This window comes from Pocillopora verrucosa, chromosome 13 (genome assembly GCF_036669915.1).
Source record: "Pocillopora verrucosa isolate sample1 chromosome 13, ASM3666991v2, whole genome shotgun sequence".
NCBI lineage: Eukaryota > Metazoa > Cnidaria > Anthozoa > Scleractinia > Pocilloporidae > Pocillopora > Pocillopora verrucosa.
In genome coordinates this window covers 17,090,797-17,110,888 of record NC_089324.1, presented here as the reverse complement: position 1 = coordinate 17,110,888, position 20,092 = coordinate 17,090,797, and the positions used below count along the sequence as shown (strand labels likewise).

The window sequence follows — 20,092 nt, the reverse complement described above, 5'->3', positions numbered from 1 at the left end:
TAAAAAACAGGCAACAAAAGCCTCCAAAAATAGCTAAACAGCTGACACTTAATGGTCATCTAATTTGCTTTCGTCACTGACGTGGGAGACACAATAAATATTTAATAAATAAGGCTACGTCACATTTCCTGAATTTTCTTAAGTGTAAAAATAACTTAAAACATCCTTACACATGAGCATTGAGTTCTAATTTCTTGCAATTTTTGCTGCCTTAAGAAGGCACAAATTGTGAATATATCACCTCACATAGTGCAAAGAAATCACTCATAAATAATATCGCCTAAATGAGTTCTTATTCAAAAAATATTGAACTTGATAAATAGATACACTATGTACAAATCAAAATACTTGGTTATAAATTACCTTGCCGATGCAAATAGAAAGTTCTACTCACTGACTTTAAATTAACCTTAACGCCATAACATCAGTTTACAATTCCTATCACCTCAATGTTTGATTTAGGGGTGCTAGTCTTGGGAGAAATTGGATGCTTATCACTCTAAAGGGTTGAAGGGTCAAAGAGTAGTTTTAGGCCGATCACTGAGATGGGATGAAAATAATCAGCTCAAAGCTGTGATCCAAAGTCGATGAAGAATCAGTGGGTGAGTGAAAACTTTTCTCTCACAAAATTCATGTGCCCAACTTTTAAAAGCTTTCTAATAAGAAAACTGATAAAAGTTATCCACAGGTTGCTCTTACTAACCCAGCACCTTCAGAGCACAGCCCCACAGCTAGAGATTTTTCAACTTGACCCTCTAACACTCCTCTTTCTTTTTACACACAAATAAGGAAACAAAGTGACATCTGTGGGCCAAAGGTATTCATGTGAAACATACAGTTCTCAGGAGCATTGTCCTTCCTAAATTTTCTCTCCTCATTCCTCTCCATTGTCCTGGTCTTTAATTGAAGAAAAGTGGCAACAGGACAGGGAATTAATCCCTTACAGAACAGAAGCTTGACTGTGTAAAAACTAATTTCCAAGAAAATTCTCCTGCCTGGCTGGTCAAGGTTCCCCCACTATTTAAGGGTGCTTACAGTGTACTAGTCGAATCCTTCCCATGTGGGGGGAGCTGCTTTTCCTTTTGAAGAAAGAAGATTTGCTAATAACCTGTTAATAGGAGAAAAATGAGAGAGATTGGTTGATAAAGTCTAGCTTTAGATACAGAATATACCTTGGCCTATATGTAGCTCCTGTTTGAAACTGTTGGGGGGTGGGGTATTGCTCTTTTACTGAATAGCCTCTCCCTACCCAGGAGTATAAATGGGTACTGATGAACTGTCGGGAACTATTGGGCTATTGAAGGGGGAGGTTTGAGGTGGGTGAAGAGCAATACTCCTCATCCGTTCATACCCACTATAGTAATGTAACCAAGATAAGCCTTTGCAGAAATGGGAGTCATCATACCCTGCCAAGGAAAACTTAGCTCTCATGAATCAATAGTGAATATAGCCCATGACAGTAGAACATAATATTGTTACAGAGTGCTACTTACCTTATACCATAACCAAACAGGCCTAAAGCAATGCAGAGAGCAATAGATGCATCCAGATACCATATACTGCTGCTGTATTGATGGACCATTGTACTTATAATGATACCCAGTGCCATGATTGCACCCGCTGTAGAATTAATAGCTGAAAAGGAAACCATAGAGTGATGTAAATGAGATGCAATGATGTCAGTATTGTAACACAATGATCACTAATATTTAGGTAAACAGTTGGAACCAAAAGTTAAGTGGATTGCAGGCCCTGGTTGTTCAAAGGTTAGATAACCCTATCCACCAGATAAATCTCTATACAGTGGATAATACTATACGTTTTGATATCACTTGTCCGCTGGATGACGATTTATCTGTTGGCTAATGTTATCCACCCTTTATAAAACTGGGCCCAGTACTTTAGGTTGTGGCACTCACTTTTGCCCCCCCCCCCCCCCCCCCCCCAGTACATAAACCCAATCACATAAATATTGTAACTAATCCAAGGTGATAGCTCCCAGAAAGCTTGATTTTGCCTTTAGCACTTGCATAGTATTGAATGAAATACACCTGCTTGATATTTCAGGATTTTTTTCAATCTTGCTGATTAGATAATGAAAGTACATAATCATTTGTCCTGAATCCTTTCCCCTGAATCAACAACAAAAACAAAAAAATCCAATTGAAATTAATTCCTGATAGCAGGGTTGAACCTTTTAAAAAGGTTTGATCCCCTATTTAAAATGTTAGTCAATTAAGAATCCTTGATTCTAAATCAACAATTTTAAAACACTCTCTATCAAACTGGAAATCATGCAAATTTAATTTGCATTTTAAAAATTGCACAATTTCATTTCACCAAGTTAACCCTTTTACTCCCCAGATGTCATTAGTAATTCTCCTTACTGTCTGCCATACAGTTCTTGTTATGTTAGTTTGGAGAATTTGGTATTGGATCAACTTATAATCCCCTAATTGATATTCTTCTTTATTCTCATCACTTGTCTGCTTGATATTTTATTGATATCGTAAGGAGAAATTCTGTCTTGGTCACTCATGGGAGTTAAAGGGTTAAGAAAACAGAGTCAGAAGGATGCAAGATATTTCTATTAATAGGAATAGTCAGAAGAAAAATAAAATACACCATAGTGTTTTGTTCTAACCATACCATCAGTTCGTAGAGCTTCACTATGTAGTTTTTCAGCTGTAACAAATTTTATCCAGGCTAAAATTGTAAACGCCACTAAACTGACACCAGAAATTGCCTCAACACCTGTGAACTACATTAAACAAATGTACAGCATGTGAACTTTTCATTCTGTATAAGGTAAGTCCTCTAGAATTAAGATCAGCATCTTTTAAGAAGAGTCACTTATTTTATTTTTTCATTTCTAAAAACCAAAACCGAAGAAGGTAATTGAATGAGGTGATAAGCTTTTACCTTACCCTTATAGGATGCTTTTCCACAATCAATGACCTGACTGCTCTAATAAATATTCCAGTACCAGATAACACAAATAATGCAGCAATTGCTATACATGCCCTAAAAAGAAAAAAAATATTCTCAGAGAAATAAATTTTTTGATTTTCTTACATGATTATTTACATGTACATAGATTTGATCAGGTTTACCTTCTTTCTCTTTCCCAAGAGTAAGTTTGTCCGGCTAAACCACAGAATCTCCAAATTACAACCAATGATGAACAAACATCTAGTAGTGAATCAAACTGAAAGAGAAAATTAAATATACAGTCAGTCAGATTGTTTCATGCCGAAGGTGCAACAAATGGTTTTTTTGCTTAAGAACAAGGCAACTTACTGCAAAACCAAAAGCAGCTGAACTTCTCGCCAAGGTGGAGATGACTGTAAAAATAGATAATTTCAATTCAACAAGACAAGAAACTAATAAAATCACGGAGCTATCAAATTTGTTTATAAAACATACTCATACCAAATGCACAAACTCCAATCACAAAAGTTGTAAACACAGAAGCGTATGATATCACAAGGGCTGCCTTCCTCCACCTATCCATCAACTGTGTTGGCATCTGCTTTTCTTTATGGAGAAGATAATCTGCAAAGAGAAAATGAATAAAAAGAGTCAGTGCTACTGACAGCCCACCAATTTACATGGTTAATTCTCCCCTCTAGCTGCAACACATTTCCTTGTAAATTGGTTACAAGAATTTGGTGTTCGATCAAGATAACATCATGTACCTGATAAGTTTGAGTATTCTCACTACCAGTCTGCTAGATAATGTATGGATACTCTGGGCAGAATTTACATCTTAATCACTTCTGGGAGGGTTAAGGAGTTAAAATTTATTGATATTGTGGGGAGAAATATGTTTTTCATAACATCACAGAGTGAAATGGTAATTACAAAGGTTCTAGATCTTTGTTGTATTTTATTTGAAACTAAAATAAACATTATATGCTTTCCTCAAGATGAAAAAACATACGAAGCAAACGTAGTAATGGACAGGTATCCAAATAAATTATACTGTATGAAGAGGAAAAAGGCTTCCCTCAAACTAAAGAAATTTTTGCGATAAATCTACCAACTTATCACAGCTTAAGAAAACTCATTAATTATGAATATCACAAATCAAAGGAAACCAACCATGAGTAAAGCTTCTTTGACCACATCACCATGAACAATTGAAAGAGTTTAAATGAAATTGAATTGACAAATCTGGTGAGAAGTCAGACATTTGGTTAACAGATGTTACAGCTTCTACTGGTTTAATTTTAATCCAACTCAGCTTTTATCAAGACATTTTAAGCTTTGTCATTTAATGAGTAAACCCAACAGAAACAAATCACAAAAATTGAAATTTTTACATATAACCAAGATAGGAAAAAAAATTACTTCCTTATAGAAAAAATGTTCCGTCTTTTAAAGAAACTTGCGAAATAACTTGTAATGCGACAACTTTTACACTAAATAAAATTTATCGCCTCGCTTTTCCAAACAGATGGAAAATTTCTGATAAACACTTTACAATATGAAGACCACAGCTTGAAATAAAGTTATCGCGTTTTGGAGAAATGTCAAATTGCACACAGGTTAATTATCATTTTAACTGGAAAACCACTTGAATCTCTTTGGGGAAGTATTAATGTTAAATAAAATTTCATTAATTTTTAAATGTGGTTTACGAAGGGCGTTCAAACGTCATCTTCTCGGAATGAACACAATTATAATATTATTCAGAATTGACTTTTTTTTAATCGAAGGCGACCTCGATATCAGCCGGATTCTTACAGGTGTTGTTCGCGAAAAAAAAAAGACTATGTCGAGATAAAATTTCCTTCGCTCCGAATCGGCCTCAAAAAACACTATCCTTTTCGTTTATTTCCTATGCCTGCGTTTTCCTGAGTGGGTCAATCAGAATTAACTAACCATGGTTAAAATTGTAAAGTGCAATTATTTTAAATTTAGACTAAATTATTCCATTTGGATATTTTCCTAAAATAGAACAGGAACATTCAAATTTTCTCTTCCGTGGATAATAAATAAAACGTTCCTAGTGCATCATGAAGCATCAATCATATGATGTCATATTTTGAAGTGTGAAAACTGAAGAGGCAAACAAGGAAAAACACGAATCTTAGCGCTTCGAGCATAGACAGATCTACCAACTTCTCTGCAAAATATTCGGCATGATCTAGGCTGGTACCGACTTATATGACGCAAATCGAAAGCTGTTGAAAAGCAATAAAATTCTTATTGAATAACTTTCACAAAAGTAGCCCGAAATTAGCCCTCTCAGCTGTCAAAACAAAATAATCGTCCGATAGTTGACAAATTCCCGCCGAGATTGTCACGAATGAAATCAATACACGGTTCACTCACCGTCATCCATGGGCGAAATACAAGGAAATCCTTCCAACTCTTTGGGTTTTTCTTCAGCATCACTGACGCTTGTTAAAAGGACGGTCGACGTCCCGTATTTGGTTGTATCTTCCATGGCCATTTAAGCAAATCGATCATTCCTAACACTAGGCGACGTCCATATCGACTATTAATCCCTTGATGCAGTGAATACACATTTTAAGCGTCGTCCAAACTTTCCTTGGAAGTCTGGGTAATTTTCTCTGACTTGGGGGTGATCTGGGAAGAGGACGAAAAAATCAAAACTCCTGATCTGATTGGTCAAAACCTGTGATAATTTCAGAAGTAATACGTATGAGAAATTCTCCGCCTTAATGATCTTCTGACGCGAATCCTGTACATAAGGTACTTAAGGAGGCCTGTGAATCTTGTTAATACGAAGAGATGATTTCATCCAGTTTATGTTTTAAGGCGAAGAAACTCTTAATTTCAATAAACGCAGACTAAAAAAGGATTAGTGGGTAAATATTTTAGTGGAAAAAAATAAGCATTTGCAAAAACTGAAAATAAACGAAGACCAAAAACACAGTCACTCAACGGGGTAGCTGTTACGTAAACAGCATGAGTGACGACCAAATATTTCAGTGGGTGACGATTGCGTGACAGTTTTCCAAAGCAGGTACAGGTAAATGATTTCACATAAACCAACAGAATAATGATAGAAGAAAGTAGAAACCCATTTCACTCCCGAAAAAGAGAGTTGTTATTATGGTAAAGCCTTTATGCATGCTACCGAAACCTTTTGTTGTGGTTCAATTTTATCCTTGGTTCCAATTTTACTTTCTTTTGTTTTTGGGTATTGAAATGTATGATAATGAGTTTGAAACAAAGGAAAGAAAATTTGAACCAAGGATAAAATTGAGCTACAACACCTTTCCTTATTGGGACTGGGATGGGTTAACCCCCTCACTGTTCGAGGAGGTCTGGGAAAGAGGCCCGCGACATTTCAGTTCTTGATGTCGAAAACTTAACTTTATTCGTCTCTTGAAGGGTGTCGTTTCATCCCTCTTGAACCGGAAATTAATGTACCCTTAATATTTGTTTAAAATCAAAATCTTGTGTTTGGTATTTGGAGCTCTACTTCTCAGCAAACGGGGGAGTTTCAATCTCTTATTGGAAGAGATTGTGAATGAACGAAAACCATTTGTGTCACTGAACAAGATCGAACACAATTTGGCTGGCTGTCGGCTTTTAGGAAAATTAAGTTATTGTTGCTCTTCTGTTTGTTGTTTAATAACTTGAAAAACAACAGGTTCTTCAGCTTGTTTGGTGATGTCCTACGTTCGTATTCTGGGTGGAACAGCAGCAGTTAGCTGCAGTCTTTATGCATATTACAGATTTCGTGACAATGGAAGACAGGTTTGTGAAATAAATCGATTTCTTTCTGCTTAAAAAAATATTGAGGCGTCCTTTGAAAGGAATGCGTTACATTTGGCCGGGATTAAATACAATAATGTTCGTTTTTATGTCCATGACTTCGACTCCACTCACAAATAATCCTATATTTAGCGATGCAAACAATAAAATATGGTTAGATGACTGCCCGTGTACCAAGGAGTTATTGTTATTTCCAGCTGTGTGGTAATTTACACATGAACTGCAAGGGTGCAGCTTGGTAAGGTCTCTTGCGTGTATGCGAGCCCCTTTCTTTCCGAAATGAGTGATAATTTACGATGCTAAAACAAGATGGCATATCCCTCAAAGGCAAGTATAACGACACTGAAACGTTTTCCCCGGCATGTATCCCTCTTTGATTATGTACTGCCAGGTTGAAGTAATAAACTTTACAAAACCTTACATTATTTCTTTTACCTGAAGTGCTCAGAAACCATTGGTTATGTGAAGTTTCATGTAGAATTAAAAAAAGGCTGTGTTAGTTTTACATTGTAGTTATGTAAGATGTGGATCAGATTACACAAGAACTGACCAAGTCGTAGCATCTAATTTCTTCCTAAGATATCTCCCCTGAATCAAAAATTAAGGTCAGGAGAATAAAGGAAAAGATCACTATCTTAAAATGCTCTTGATTATTAAAAAAATTATCCTTATTAGCTTCTTAGGAAATTTACTGTTAAAGAGAGCAGTTTTGTCCAAACATACATACTGGTGTTAGGATACAAAGGGTTAATCCTTTAACTCCTAAGAGTGACTAACATCTAATTTCTCCTCACAATATCACCACTGAATCACACATTAATGTCATGAGAATAAAGGAAATGATCACCAACTAAAGAAACTCTTGATCATTAAACAAATTCTCCTTGTCAGCACTTTAGTAAATATACAGAGAACAGTATAGAGAATTTGAATACTGATGTTAGGATATAAAAGGTTAATTTAATATAAATCTTCCCTGTCATTTAGAATCCTCTGCTGTTAGTGTCTGCAGCAGAGCCAGCAGTGGCTCAGAGACCAAACAATCCATTGCCATCCAGATCAGTCCAAATTGACTCCTTGAAAAACACACCAGAATTTGATGTTTTAGTGATTGGAGGAGGTGCCACTGGATGTGGAGTGGCTCTGGATTCTGTCACCAGAGGTACAAACCTGAAATAACAGTTGAAATGCAAATTTTATGGATAGCTAATTCATTCAGGATGTATTTTTGAGGAAGAGTTAGTTCCTTACAATGTGCATGTGGAGTTATGCAGCTGATTAAACCCTTTAACTCCCAGAAGTGATCAGCATGTCACTTCTCCCAATAATATCCATACATTAACCTGCTTACAGATAATAAGAATACTTAAACTAATCAGGTGGAGGTTGTTATCTTGATCCAACACCAAATTCTTGTAACTTATTTTCAAGGAGATGTGTTGCAGCCGAAGGAGAGAATTAACAATCAGATCTTGGGACTTAAAGGGTTAAGGGTTTTGGTTGTGTTGTTCATTTCATTGTCAGATAAATGAATAAAAGGAGTAAATTTCTAAAGAAACTGTGGTGCTGCATCAGTGGGGCATATTACAAGATATTTGGTTGTATCAACTGGGTTGATAATGTAAATTGGCCAGCATGAAGAGTTTCTAAAGCTATTTTGATTGTTGGCCCTTCCTTGAAGCAAACAGTTAGTTTCCTGAAGTTATTTTTTCCATAATGAACACTTTGAAGAATACTGATCTGTGTGGATTAATTCCTTAGGGTTAAGTACAGCTTTGGTGGAAATGGATGACTTTTCATCTGGAACAAGCAGCCGCAGTACCAAATTGATTCATGGAGGAGTACGCTATCTACAGAAAGCTATCATGAAGCTGGACAGAGAGCAGGTCAGACCTGTGGATTCTTATGTAACAAAAGGGATTATTTCATCTTATGTTAATCTAGTGAGGTTAAGATAGATATTATGGCAAATTTATGTTGTATATAGTTTATATATACATTTAGATTTAATTTATTTTTCTTAGCTTATTGAAAAATAATGTAATAAAGTTGTTTATCTCTAAGGTTACAAAGTAATTCATAATTTGTCTTTAAATTTACAGTATCGTCTAGTAAAAGAAGCATTACATGAAAGAGCAAACCTGTTGGCAATTGCTCCACACTTGTCTGCACCATTACCAATCATGTTACCTGTCTACAGGTAAGTTCAATGTAGAGCGTGTTTTACGTTAGAGATTTCTCCAAGAGAACCTTGTCTCTAACAAGAAGTACATGTAATGGTGTCCTCCAATACTTGGTATTTATAGCTCAGTGAAGCTGTAAAATTTATTGTAATGGGTGTAAGCAGAAGCTTTTAATTTAGGTCTTAAGTTTCTGGTACAAGTTCCAACCATTTAACAAATATTTTGACCCTTAGGTGGTGGCAGCTTCCTTACTTCTGGGCTGGACTTAAGATGTATGATCTTGTCTCTGGACGACAGCTTCTCAAGAGTAGCTATGTTGTTGGGAAGCAGAGGGCCTTGGAACTTTTCCCAATGCTCAAGAAAGAGAAATTGTGTGGTGCTATTATCTATTACGATGGTTAGTAATTAAAAATATGTCTTTCAAAACTGCCTTTACCAGATTGCAATAGCAGTATGAAGTAATGTGATAATTAACCCTTTGACTCCTTAAGAGTGACTTGCATCTAATTTCTCCTGACAATATCACCCCTGAATCATACATTAAGGTAACAAGAGTTTAGGAAATGATCACCGACTAAAGAAGCTTTTGACTGTTAAACAAATTCTCCTTGTCTGCACAATAGAAAGTGTATAAAGAAAAGTATGGAGAATTAGGATACATTTATGTATACAGAAGTTAGTGTTTAAAGGGCTTAGTTACACATTTCTGTTGATGTGAAGATTGTCAAGATTGCATCCACAGGGCAGCACAATGATGCAAGAATGAATCTTGCAATTGGCCTGACAGCTGTCAGGCATGGAGCATCAGCTGCCAACCATGTGGAGGTCCTGTCTCTCCTTAAACAGAAGGGTATGTTCTGTGAGTTTTCAAATATTAGCAATCATTGTTGGATTTTTTTTTCAGAATGGTACCATGTTGTCTGTTACAATAAGGCAGGGGATTGGTGAATCCTTATATCCCAGTGGACTCTGATTATCCTGGGAAGCTCTGAATATATCCCATATGCAATTTTATTACATTAAGTGAGATGGGACTGAAAAATTATGTTTAACATACTTGTACAACCTGATTATGTGGCAATCAATCATTGCTCCTTCCTGCAAAATGGGCTTCAAAGTTTGTATGCAAGTAGCAAACATATAAGGCAAAGGTTTGTCAGGATAATCATATTTTCCACCACTGCTCATTTACATATGAGGGGTATATCCTGTCCCTATCAAGAGAAAAAGCAGGGAAATATAATTACAAAACAAGAGGGGGATGTAGGGGAAGGAAGAAAGGATCTTACCCCTCACCCATCATTCTCAACTCCTTCCCATGCCCCTGCCAAAAGTTATATGCTTGCTTTTGCACCTGCCAACTTTGACTGAGAATCTGATGCAGGCTAATTGTACTAAGACCACAGAACTCAAATTTGTTGAAATTGTATTTCAGTGGAAGGTGTTGAGGAAGAAAGAGTTTGTGGAGCTCATGTAAGAGATTTGATTTCTGGAGAAGAATTTGACATAAAGGCTAAATGTGTTGTGAATGCAACTGGTCCTTTCACTGATGCCATCAGGAAGATGGATGAACCAGCGGAAAAGAACATTTGTCAGCCAAGTGCAGGAGTACATATTGTCCTTCCTGAATATTACAGGTATTTTGAATACAGAACTCTACAGTAGTCAATTATGTTAATCAGAATCATGCTAAAGTAGTGCTCAGAAATGTTGTGTTGAAAGTATCAAGTAAGAAGTACCTTGTTCAGCATGATCATCAGTACCACAAGGAAGTAAGGCCAAGAAGTTTTCCTATGAATCGTCACACACTAGACTTAACACAGACTTAACCCTTTACCTCTCATGAGTGATAGAGACAGAATTTATTATTACAATATTAACCCTTTAACCGCTAAGAGCGATTAGTATCTTTTCCCCTATCAGTATTACCCCTAAAACAAACATAAAAACAAATAAATAAATTAGGGGGATCTGTAGTTGATGCAATACCAAGTTCTCCTAAACAAACATCATAAGAATGGTATGGTAGACAGTAAGAAGAATTACTAAGTAAAAGAAATCTTGGAAATTGAAAGGTTAAAAATTCAAGCTTCCTATTGCGGCACGTTAAACAATACAACTGTATTTGAAAGTACTCTACCGTAGCTTTCATGTCAGTGGTCACAAATGAGGTTTTATTTTTAGACTTAGAGGTAATAACCACGTAGTACCTGAAGACAGGAATGCCTCTGTGAATCAAGAACAATTGTTTGTGTGTTGACTGTTTTGTTTCCGTTCACCGCAGTCCATCGGACATGGGACTTCTAGACCCTGCCACAAGCGATGGGCGTGTCATTTTTTTCCTCCCATGGGAAGGTGAGCCGAAGTTCTTTACAGTAATGGAAAAGTTTGACCAGTTTGCCGTAGAGTAAACTTTGGCTGTAATATTGTTATTGTTTTTTGTAATGTTGCAGGAAAGACGATAGCAGGCACTACTGATACACCAACAGAACTGTCGTTCAACCCCTTACCAAAAGAGGCCGAGATACAGTTTATTCTGAGTGAGATAAGACACTACCTGAGCCCAGACGTTGACGGTGAGTAATTCTATCAAACGGCAGTGTGGGGAAATTTTTTTTTTGGGGGGGGGGGGGGAGGTTTACGAATGTTTCCACTCGGTCTCAGTCCATAAGATGCAAAAGAACTTTGCAAAGTAATTTCCATTCTTTTCTAACGTTTGGTCAATCTCTCTATGTTTGGTCGATTGCGTATGTTGTATTATCCAATTATCTTTTTCACACTTTCTTGCAGTTCGCCGTGGTGATGTACTAGCGGCCTGGAGCGGGATTCGGCCCTTGGTCATCGATCCCAACTCCAAAAACACAGAATCCATCGCTCGAAACCATCTGATTCTTGTCAGCAAAAGTGGACTGGTGACTATTGCCGGCGGCAAATGGACAACTTACCGATCCATGGCTGTGGACACGATGGAGGCTGCTATAAAGGCGTGCGGGCTCAAACCAGCCAGAGAGTGTCAAACAGATGGACTTTTTCTCGAGGGAGGGGAAGGTTATTCACCGAATGACTTTATACGACTTGTGCAGGACTTTGGTCTCGAAGTGGAGGTTCGTAAAATTCTCCTTAGCGCTCTTGAAGGAGCTACATCAATTTCCAAGGAGAATTTTTATTGTTTACTTTTGTAATTGTTTTCATTTCATGTTTCTAACACAGATTGCCAAACATCTCTCCCACACTTACGGCAACAAAGCACCAGAAGTAGCCAAGCTTGCCAACATAACTGGACGTCGGTGGCCAGTCGTGGGGAAACGCCTTTTGGAGCAATTCCCGTACATTGAAGCAGAAATTAAATATGCCGTGCAGGAATATGCGTGTACGGTGGTTGATTTTCTCGCCCGAAGAACGCGTCTAGCGTTTTTAAACGCGCAAGCTGCCGCGGACGCCATTCCGAAGATTGCCGACATCATGGCGAAGGAACTGAAGTGGTCCAAAGCCAAGAAAGAGGTAACTGATGAATTTTCATGGGAGATAGGTTTTTGCATTGCACGAGAATTCCGAAGTGACTTCGATTTGTCATCCTACGTTTGTTGCTTATAGTGACGTCATTTATGCGTCTGTCCGCCAATAGATCATAAGGGAGAACCAATCAAAGTGCGTGTATCATTGACCTTTTCAGATGATAACATTTCTTTTTCCAGGCTGAGATAGCAGACGCTAACAAGTTCCTCGAAGCCATGGGATTAGAGGTTCTTGACCACGTCCGACGCGTGGAGGTCAATTTCAACAACGACGAAATCAAAGAATACGAGAAAATTTTCCAAAAAGCCAACAAATCAAAGCGGGGGTGTGTGACCTCGGTCGACTTAAGGAACATGCTGAAAGCTATGGGTGAAGATGTATCAGAGGAACATCTTCATGAAGTCATAGCAGAGGTGGATACCAACAGAAACTCGTGTGTCGAACTGGATGAGTTTTTGCAGGTAAAAAAAAGTATTTTTCAGTAAATTAAGGATTATTCATAACCTCTCGTTCTTTTGTTCTTCCGGTTATCGACTCTTTCGTTCATTTTTTCGACCGTTCAATAGTTCCTTTGTTCTTTATTTGTTCCTTTTAACTACTTTTCTTAAAGTCGGCTTTCCATTCCATTTTCCTTGCATGGCCTCGCATTTCCCATTTTCGCGTGTCCTACTTCATAAAATCTTTGATGCAGTATCAAATTCTTACTACTAACATCAATAAATGAAGCGGACGATGGTGCGAGAATTATTATTTTTTCTGTGCTTCAGGTCATGAGTGCTATCAAGACTGGAGCAGTCGCCAACAATCGGTTTGCCGTCATTATAGACCGCCATCATAAACACTTGACACGTGAGATTCCCGTGGATCGTAGCGGCGGCGGGCTATGACGTGTCAGTCAATTCTTTGAGCCAGAGCGCCTTTTTTGGCGCCCATTTTCCACGCGATTCATTACTGACCAATCACTTTTGTGGTAAATTACGGTGACTGCGTAAATATTTAGCCAATCATTAACGGGTTTTTTTCCTTCCCTGAAGTACTGAGAAAATTACTTAACTGGAAAAATTGGAGGTTTAATCAAATTACTTGAGCAAAGGGAATGAAAAAAACGTCATGTATTGAATCCATTCTTACTATATGCTATATTAGTTACCAGTCTATCCACAACGTCATACTGAATTGTTTATAGTTTCCAAACGAAAATAAGAACTCGTATGACGTAACCACATTTCTCTCCGTTTGAAGTGTAAAAGTGGATGTAGACTTTCGGTAACACAAGGGAGGTGAAAAATTGTCTTGTTTCTGAACAATAACAAGAAGAGTTTTTTCGATTTAATTGTAATGTTATTAATTAATCATAAAGTTATTATCAATAAATTAATAGCAATGCTACTCTGCTAGTAACACTCGATTCTCGCTTCCTAATAACACATTCGGAGTAATGAAGCATCGAACGGCTAAGCAGTTTTTTTCTTTTCCTATGATTTGTCGCTTTTACTTCGTCAAAATATGCTTGTACATGCATAAACTATTAATAGCAATAAGTAAAAGTTTATAGGTACGTGAAACGACGCTAAGCCAGAATTTGTATCCTAGTGGTAACAATAAAAATGTGTGTATTTTTTGTTTAATTTTTATATGTATATGGATATGTCACCGATGGTAATCGCGGGAAAAATTATGAGAGGCAAGCGCGGCAAAATGCGCATAAGCCAAGTCACATGTCCTTTTGGACTGATCTTTTATCGGCTGAAAAAATGGCATATTAGCCGTGATTGGTTGGGCTACGTAACACGTGCAAACAATCAGGGATTTCCGCCAAGTTATCACCAAAATCAGAGAATTTCGATAAAAAGGGCTCCAGTAAGATTGCGTAAGCTTTCCAGAACTCAAGAAAGCTGAGGAAAGCTTTCACTTGTTTGAGAATGCCGTTGAATTTAAGAGCGAATTTCGAAAGACCTTAAAACTTCAATGTAAAGGCTCGGTATAATTCCAGTGCAACTATTGAATAGTCTTAAAAGAGCTAGAATGATCATTCTCTATTTGAACAGCTGAAAGGTGTGAGAGAAAAGACTAATTTTTTAAAGATATTTCATGCTGCTTTCCATACCACACGAACATTTAAAGGACGCCTGAGTTCGAAAAATAATAGTGACCAGAGTTAAAATTTATGTTTATATGAAAGAGCATTCTCGAGCTCTAGTTAGAAAAAAACTGTCTCTAAGGCGGGAGCCCTAAGCTTTCAATCTACAGTTTTTAATGAGTAAGATATAACACCAAAATTGCAAAAACCATGCAAAAATGAATAAAATGTAAACACGGTAGAATACGTACAATGTGCTTTTGTCGCGAAAATGGTGTTGATCTCAGAAACGGTTTGAGGCTGTTGTATGCTTCCGTACTTTTAGCAGTTTGCGAAGATTTTGGTCGAATCCCCAAGTTTCCTAAATCTATCACGGACATTACGGAGTCAAAAGAATGGTCATTGTGTGGCCTCGGATGTTCGAGGCCTTTCTTACACATTATAGCATTCATCGACGAAGTCGTTGTTGTTCATTCAGAATCCTTGCAATTTCATTTGCATAAACGGAAGGCTCTTTGCTGAGCCCCTTATCTGAGTCGCCACGTAACATTATAGGAGGAGGTTTCTGAAGAAACTGGTGCCGCGTCGGTGGGAAAGTGTAGCAGGGTAATTTAACATTATCAACCGAGTCATAACGTGAATTGGCCGGCGTAAAGAGTTGAAGAGCTGACGTTTCAAACGTTGGGCCCCTTGTCAGAGTGATTGACGAAGGGCTATCACTCGAAACGTCAGCTTTTATACTCTTTTACGGTGGCCAATTTACGTTATCAACTCAGTCGATAATACTAAATTATCCTATTATAGGACTTGGCCAACTTCACTCAGTGTTTTGTCTGTTACAATGTCTGTTTCCCCAGGGGAACGGCAATTTGCTTACTCAGACCCCTCCTTTGTCGGTCCCAGATTCACTTAAAAATTTCTCACCAGACCCCACAACGCATTCAGATTTGTGACTTGATAAAATCTGTTTTACAATTCCCTTTACAAACCATAAATAGCAATTCCAGGAATCGCAGAATTTATAAAGTAAAAACTATGGTTATTTTCTTGTGACCACTTCAAGATAACTAAGATTTACATCACAAAGAGACAGCGTAGGCTAGGTAGCAATGCACACAAGAAAAGAATTCGCCGACAGTCATCTATTACATGCAAAGTATTGTAAACATCACAATATTTTGATATAATACGCCTCTTATTACAAGAAGAGCGTATATAACTGCAGTTTAATTTAGAACCTCCACAGATTTCGGGTGAAGAAATCTTTCATTTCACTGCGATTTGACCTAAAAGGTTTCATTAAAAATATCAAGCTCTCTTAACTGATGATGACGAACAATGGGCGAAAAAAACGGCGATGAATTAGAACTCCGAGCACTAGTAAATCAGACTGAAAACGAACAGAACAATTATGGAATCAGTAGGAAAAAAAGTGAAGACTCAAGCACAGGTAAGCGTGCCTTTAAACATGAGTGGTTTATCAAGACGCCATCATTTTACAATGCCTATGAATTTGAGATCAGTAAGAAAGATAACGAAACTCAACAAGCATTCATGATTGATGTTGAAATCGTTAAGTATACTGTTGGGAGGATTGAATACCCATCCCGTTAAATAAATCGATCGAAACATTGAATGAAAGGGTTTCAAACCACGCTGTAGACCTCGAAGTAAAATCATTACGTGTTTTCGGACTAAAATTGTTTAAAAATAACTAATTTACAAAATAATTAGCGTGATTATAATTTAGGAACCAGTTAGCCCACTCACTATGTTATTTCCTTAGATTTCTTATCCTGGAAACTCCTCCAGAAATATTCTCCCCTGATTTCATTTTCTTTAATATTTTATACTATGGAAAACAAAAATAATTTTCATTGGAAACCATTCGACAAAATTCATTCGAGAGGGTTGGTTTTGGAAGACAATGGTAAAATTACAAAAGACAATGGTAAAATTACATAAACACAAGCTTATTTTCATAAAGGTATTCTCTATTTAACAGACAAAGGAGATGAATTTTACGCATTTTGGAGAAAAGCGGCCATTTGTGTTTCGTGTGCTTCTATCATTTTGACCACAGGATTTGGAGGAACATTTTTCGGTAAGTCATTTTTTCAAAATTAATACATCATGCCTTTTAATTTAAGTCGTTCAATATCACCAAATTAATGGTGGATAACCAGTTATTGTCTATGGAGTCGTTAAGTAGTATTCAAATCACAATTTTTAGCTCGTTAATCAAAAATCCTTGTTATTCTTTTCACAGTTTTCTCTCAAATTGCTGGTAGTCCTGCGGCCTTTGGATTTTCCGTAAGTGTCTTTTATTTAAGATCATTATATAACTTTGCTAGTAACACTTTATGCTAACACTATTTTTTATTCACGGCTGGTGAAATTAATTCAAACAGGTGAATAAAGCTTTGTTCTTACGCTTTTTGACAGTCTCCGTTCAGTTTGGACCCAAAAGCAACTATTTCAAATTTGTATATTGAGGGGGTGTGAAGAAAAACACTCCTGGAGGTCGCTTTAATTAGCTGTTAGACTTTTCAAACACAGCTGATGTTTTCATTATAACAAAACTTGACGTTTCTGTTCTGCCTTCGTAAATGAAAAGCTCATTAAGTTTTAGTGTGTAATTTCAAAAAAGTAACTAAGCCACGTTAAAATAAGAAAAAAAATTAAACTGTTCGCGATCTATATTTCAGCAAACGAGACAGCTTTGTATTTAAACTAATGTAGGGCAACTCCGAAGCCACAAGGGTTTCACAGTATAAAAACTTTTGTATGTATATTCAGGGTTACAGGTCGCTATTTCAAGGAGCAAAGTATTTGTGTAAATAAGTCTGTAATTCTTCATAAAACAAGACATACTGTTCCAAATCACTAATAATTGCAGTGTTTCGAAAAAGATTGGTGGATGAATCGTGCTAAAACGGAGTTTCCGTCATCTGCTTTACTTAAATGTGTAGGCTTAAAGAAACTGTAAAGAACAAATGCTGTGAGGGTGATCGAGAAGAAATATTCTCTAAAATCCACTTGGTAATAAACCAAATCTTTCATTAAAGGTTTGACATTTAGAGTTACATTTTCATTCGCAGCACAAGGCTCTAAAGTCTTGCAAATTTTCTGTTGTTTTTAACTTGAAGAGTCGAACCTCTCGGGAACAAAAGGGTTCTATTTCTCTATTAATATCTTATTTGTCTACGGCTTGTTCTTCCGTTGGACTTATTCCCCGTTTTATGAAAGTAGATGGACATTGTTAAAGACTGAAAATAACTTTTAAGTTATCAAAATTTCCTTTCTGAAAATGTTGATTCACTTGCAGCTTGCAGCCGTGTTAGACTCTTTCAGTTCAGCAGTAGTTCTTTGGAGATTTTCCTTCAAAGAAAGCCGGAAGGATTCAAACTCGTTGGAACGAGAGCGAAGGTTTGTATACATCGCTTTAGCTTCTTGCAAAACTTCGGGAACCTCCGCTTTCTATCGGCCACAAGGATCGACAATATTGCGCACGATATCTCGCGCTCTGATTGGCCCCGTGCAAGGCACTCCAAATATGTACGCCGGAATCTGGAGCCGGCTGCTCATGAAATACAGCTGCCATGCAAGCACTATAGATTTTATTGTCATATAATTAATTTAATTGTTTCCCGAACAGGAGACATTCCCTGAAATAAATTTTGCACGGGTCACAAGGCACGTGACTGGAGTTGAAAAAAATTTTGAAATCAATTTTTTTTTTTGCATTTATTACTTTGTAGGGCATGTTTAGCGATAGCCATATGTTTTATCCTCTCAGCATTTGCCATAGCAGCAAAAACCATCTTCACCTTACTGAAGGACAAAATACCAACCAAGGCAAGAGAAAAAATTATATCAAAACACCCATCACAAATTTTTGAACGCTTTGACTCCTAAGTTCTGTTCGTCAATTTTCCCATCGAGCTTCTAAACATTTCCTTGTGATTTAGTTATGAGAATTTGGTGTTGTATCATAGTAACGTCTACCTGATAAGTTTGAGTAATCTGGATAATGTATGGATATTATGGGAGAAGTTACATGTTAATCACATTTAATTTTAGTTAATTTTAGGATGTGCCTCCTTAGCATGGGAAAAAAACTGTTTTCTGATTCATAGGATTTGTTGTATACAGGTACACTGCAAAAGCCGTTAGCTTTTGATAAATGCGTAGAACTCAGTGAATTTTATGTCAATTGCAGGAGTTTTTGATGGAGATGTTGTCAGGTAGCAGCTTGGTTTACCTGGTATTTCTGACGGCTTTCAAATGTATAATAGGAGAAAAACTCGAGAGCCGAGCAATGAGGATAGATGGTAACACATACATGAACTGTTTTGAATACTCATTCTAGCGTTTCAAATTTGATAAATTCTCATTTTTTGGAATTTCTCGCCTCGTGAAGTAAAAGATAATATTCCGAGAGCGATACTTTCCACCAAAGCATGGATGATAAAGCGTGTTTTCTTCGTCTCTTTTCAATTTTGCGATCAAATTGCTTTCCAAGAACTTTACTAAGCCACTTGATCATCACACAACATCTTTTGGAGCTCGTGTCACGCAGAAAATGCAGAATGGTACTCAACTTTTCGCGCTGTCGACCACAAATCGAACTTTCGTTTAAGGCCAACGGATAAGACTTGAATTTACTCAAATATTTCACTTGGAAAGCCGCAATTGCGAGGGTCCGCTCGAGAAATTCCTGCTTTGATGCATTAATTACTAAACATCCTACATAATGTCTTCACTAACCTTGTGTGTTTCTTTTTACCTTTTCAATTCTCTCTAGCGATTAATTCTTTGGCTGGTGCTATTATGACCCTCGGTATGGTGGCTAGTGATGTGGTCTGTTCAAACAACCCGAAAATCTGTTACCTGGACTCTGTCACTGCGATTTTGATAGCTGTAGCGCTCTTCAGTTATGGTGTCATGTAAGTATAACAACTGTTGCCATTTCTCCCTGCATGCATCACCATCGCTGGTGGCGAGGAAGGAAAAAAAATCCTGCGCACCGTTTGTCCCATGGGTGGGGAGATAGAACAGTGTATTCACGTTCTCAGGATGACTTTAAGTGGACCTAAACTAGATTTTAAGGTTTTTTTCACTTCTTTTCTTCTGATTTATATTTCTAAGGACCATCACAGACCTGAAAACAGGCAAGGAGAAGAAACCACCGCGTGACTGGCGCTGTCAATTTCTTTCTCTCTTTAACTGTGTGCTGTTTTTCGTGTTAATTATCATCAATCGCGTGCAATTTCGTCTTAATACGTACTTGTAGATTCTTCTCGTGCAATTTTCTTGTTTTTGAAAAATTTACCCGTGTTTATTTATACCAAATTAGAGCTGTTTGACAGCTGTGTTTGTTGTGAACTGGTAATGGACAAGCGCATGGTTCTGAAATACAAATGTTTTGGGTAGTTTAAAAACTGTCTGTTTAACCCTGACTACTGGAGAAGGAAATAATATCAACTTTCAAACGAAAACATTACAGGTCTGTCAACGTAAATAAAAGACAAATAATACTTGATACTGTTCTATC

The 20,092-nt window shown here is 37.2% G+C and overlaps 3 protein-coding genes across 3 annotated transcripts; 2 read left to right on the top strand and 1 right to left on the bottom strand.

The window, feature by feature from the left end:
- Positions 1-68: 68 nt before the first annotated feature.
- Positions 69-5,543, bottom strand: LOC131797430 (transmembrane protein 163a-like). Its single transcript, XM_059115056.2, has 8 exons — positions 5,341-5,543; positions 3,433-3,555; positions 3,301-3,344; positions 3,114-3,208; positions 2,928-3,024; positions 2,650-2,761; positions 1,494-1,635; positions 69-1,108 (listed from the first exon to the last, which is right to left on the bottom strand). Exons 1-8 carry the CDS (start codon positions 5,459-5,461, stop codon positions 1,042-1,044), a joined length of 801 nt encoding a protein of 266 aa, XP_058971039.2. The 5' UTR covers positions 5,462-5,543; the 3' UTR covers positions 69-1,041.
- A 781-nt stretch (positions 5,544-6,324) lies between these two features.
- On the top strand, positions 6,325-14,083 carry LOC131797418 (glycerol-3-phosphate dehydrogenase, mitochondrial). Its single transcript, XM_059115034.2, has 13 exons — positions 6,325-6,738; positions 7,744-7,918; positions 8,518-8,642; positions 8,859-8,956; positions 9,173-9,336; positions 9,682-9,789; positions 10,375-10,576; positions 11,224-11,294; positions 11,393-11,515; positions 11,730-12,043; positions 12,150-12,440; positions 12,635-12,916; positions 13,223-14,083. Exons 1-13 carry the CDS (start codon positions 6,652-6,654, stop codon positions 13,340-13,342), a joined length of 2,160 nt encoding a protein of 719 aa, XP_058971017.2. The 5' UTR covers positions 6,325-6,651; the 3' UTR covers positions 13,343-14,083.
- A 1,632-nt stretch (positions 14,084-15,715) lies between these two features.
- On the top strand, positions 15,716-20,092 carry LOC131797427 (transmembrane protein 163a-like). The gene is made up of 8 exons (XM_059115051.2): positions 15,716-15,985; positions 16,541-16,639; positions 16,805-16,848; positions 17,864-17,964; positions 18,297-18,393; positions 18,758-18,869; positions 19,343-19,484; positions 19,687-20,092. The coding sequence occupies exons 1-8, from the start codon at positions 15,874-15,876 to the stop codon at positions 19,829-19,831; spliced, it is 852 nt and encodes a 283-aa protein (XP_058971034.2). The 5' UTR covers positions 15,716-15,873; the 3' UTR covers positions 19,832-20,092.

Bases quoted from the DNA above. Each gene is read 5' to 3' on its own strand.
- LOC131797430 (XM_059115056.2), bottom strand. From the start codon at position 5,461: ATGGCCATGGAAGATACAACCAAATACGGGACGTCGACCGTCCTTTTA. The intron at 3,556-5,340 runs GTGAGTGAACCG...TTCTCTTTGCAG, and splicing joins TATTTCGCCCATGGATGACG to ATTATCTTCTCCATAAAGAA. The intron at 1,636-2,649 runs GTATGGTTAGAA...TTTCCTTTTCAG, and splicing joins TGAAGCTCTACGAACTGATG to CTATTAATTCTACAGCGGGT.
- LOC131797418 (XM_059115034.2), top strand. From the start codon at position 6,652: ATGTCCTACGTTCGTATTCTGGGTGGAACAGCAGCAGTTAGCTGCAGT. The intron at 9,337-9,681 runs GTTAGTAATTAA...TTGCATCCACAG, and splicing joins TGCTATTATCTATTACGATG to GGCAGCACAATGATGCAAGA. The intron at 11,295-11,392 runs GTGAGCCGAAGT...GTAATGTTGCAG, and splicing joins TTTTTTCCTCCCATGGGAAG to GAAAGACGATAGCAGGCACT.
- LOC131797427 (XM_059115051.2), top strand. From the start codon at position 15,874: ATGGGCGAAAAAAACGGCGATGAATTAGAACTCCGAGCACTAGTAAAT. The intron at 15,986-16,540 runs GTAAGCGTGCCT...TCTATTTAACAG, and splicing joins AAGTGAAGACTCAAGCACAG to ACAAAGGAGATGAATTTTAC. The intron at 19,485-19,686 runs GTAAGTATAACA...TATATTTCTAAG, and splicing joins CTCTTCAGTTATGGTGTCAT to GACCATCACAGACCTGAAAA.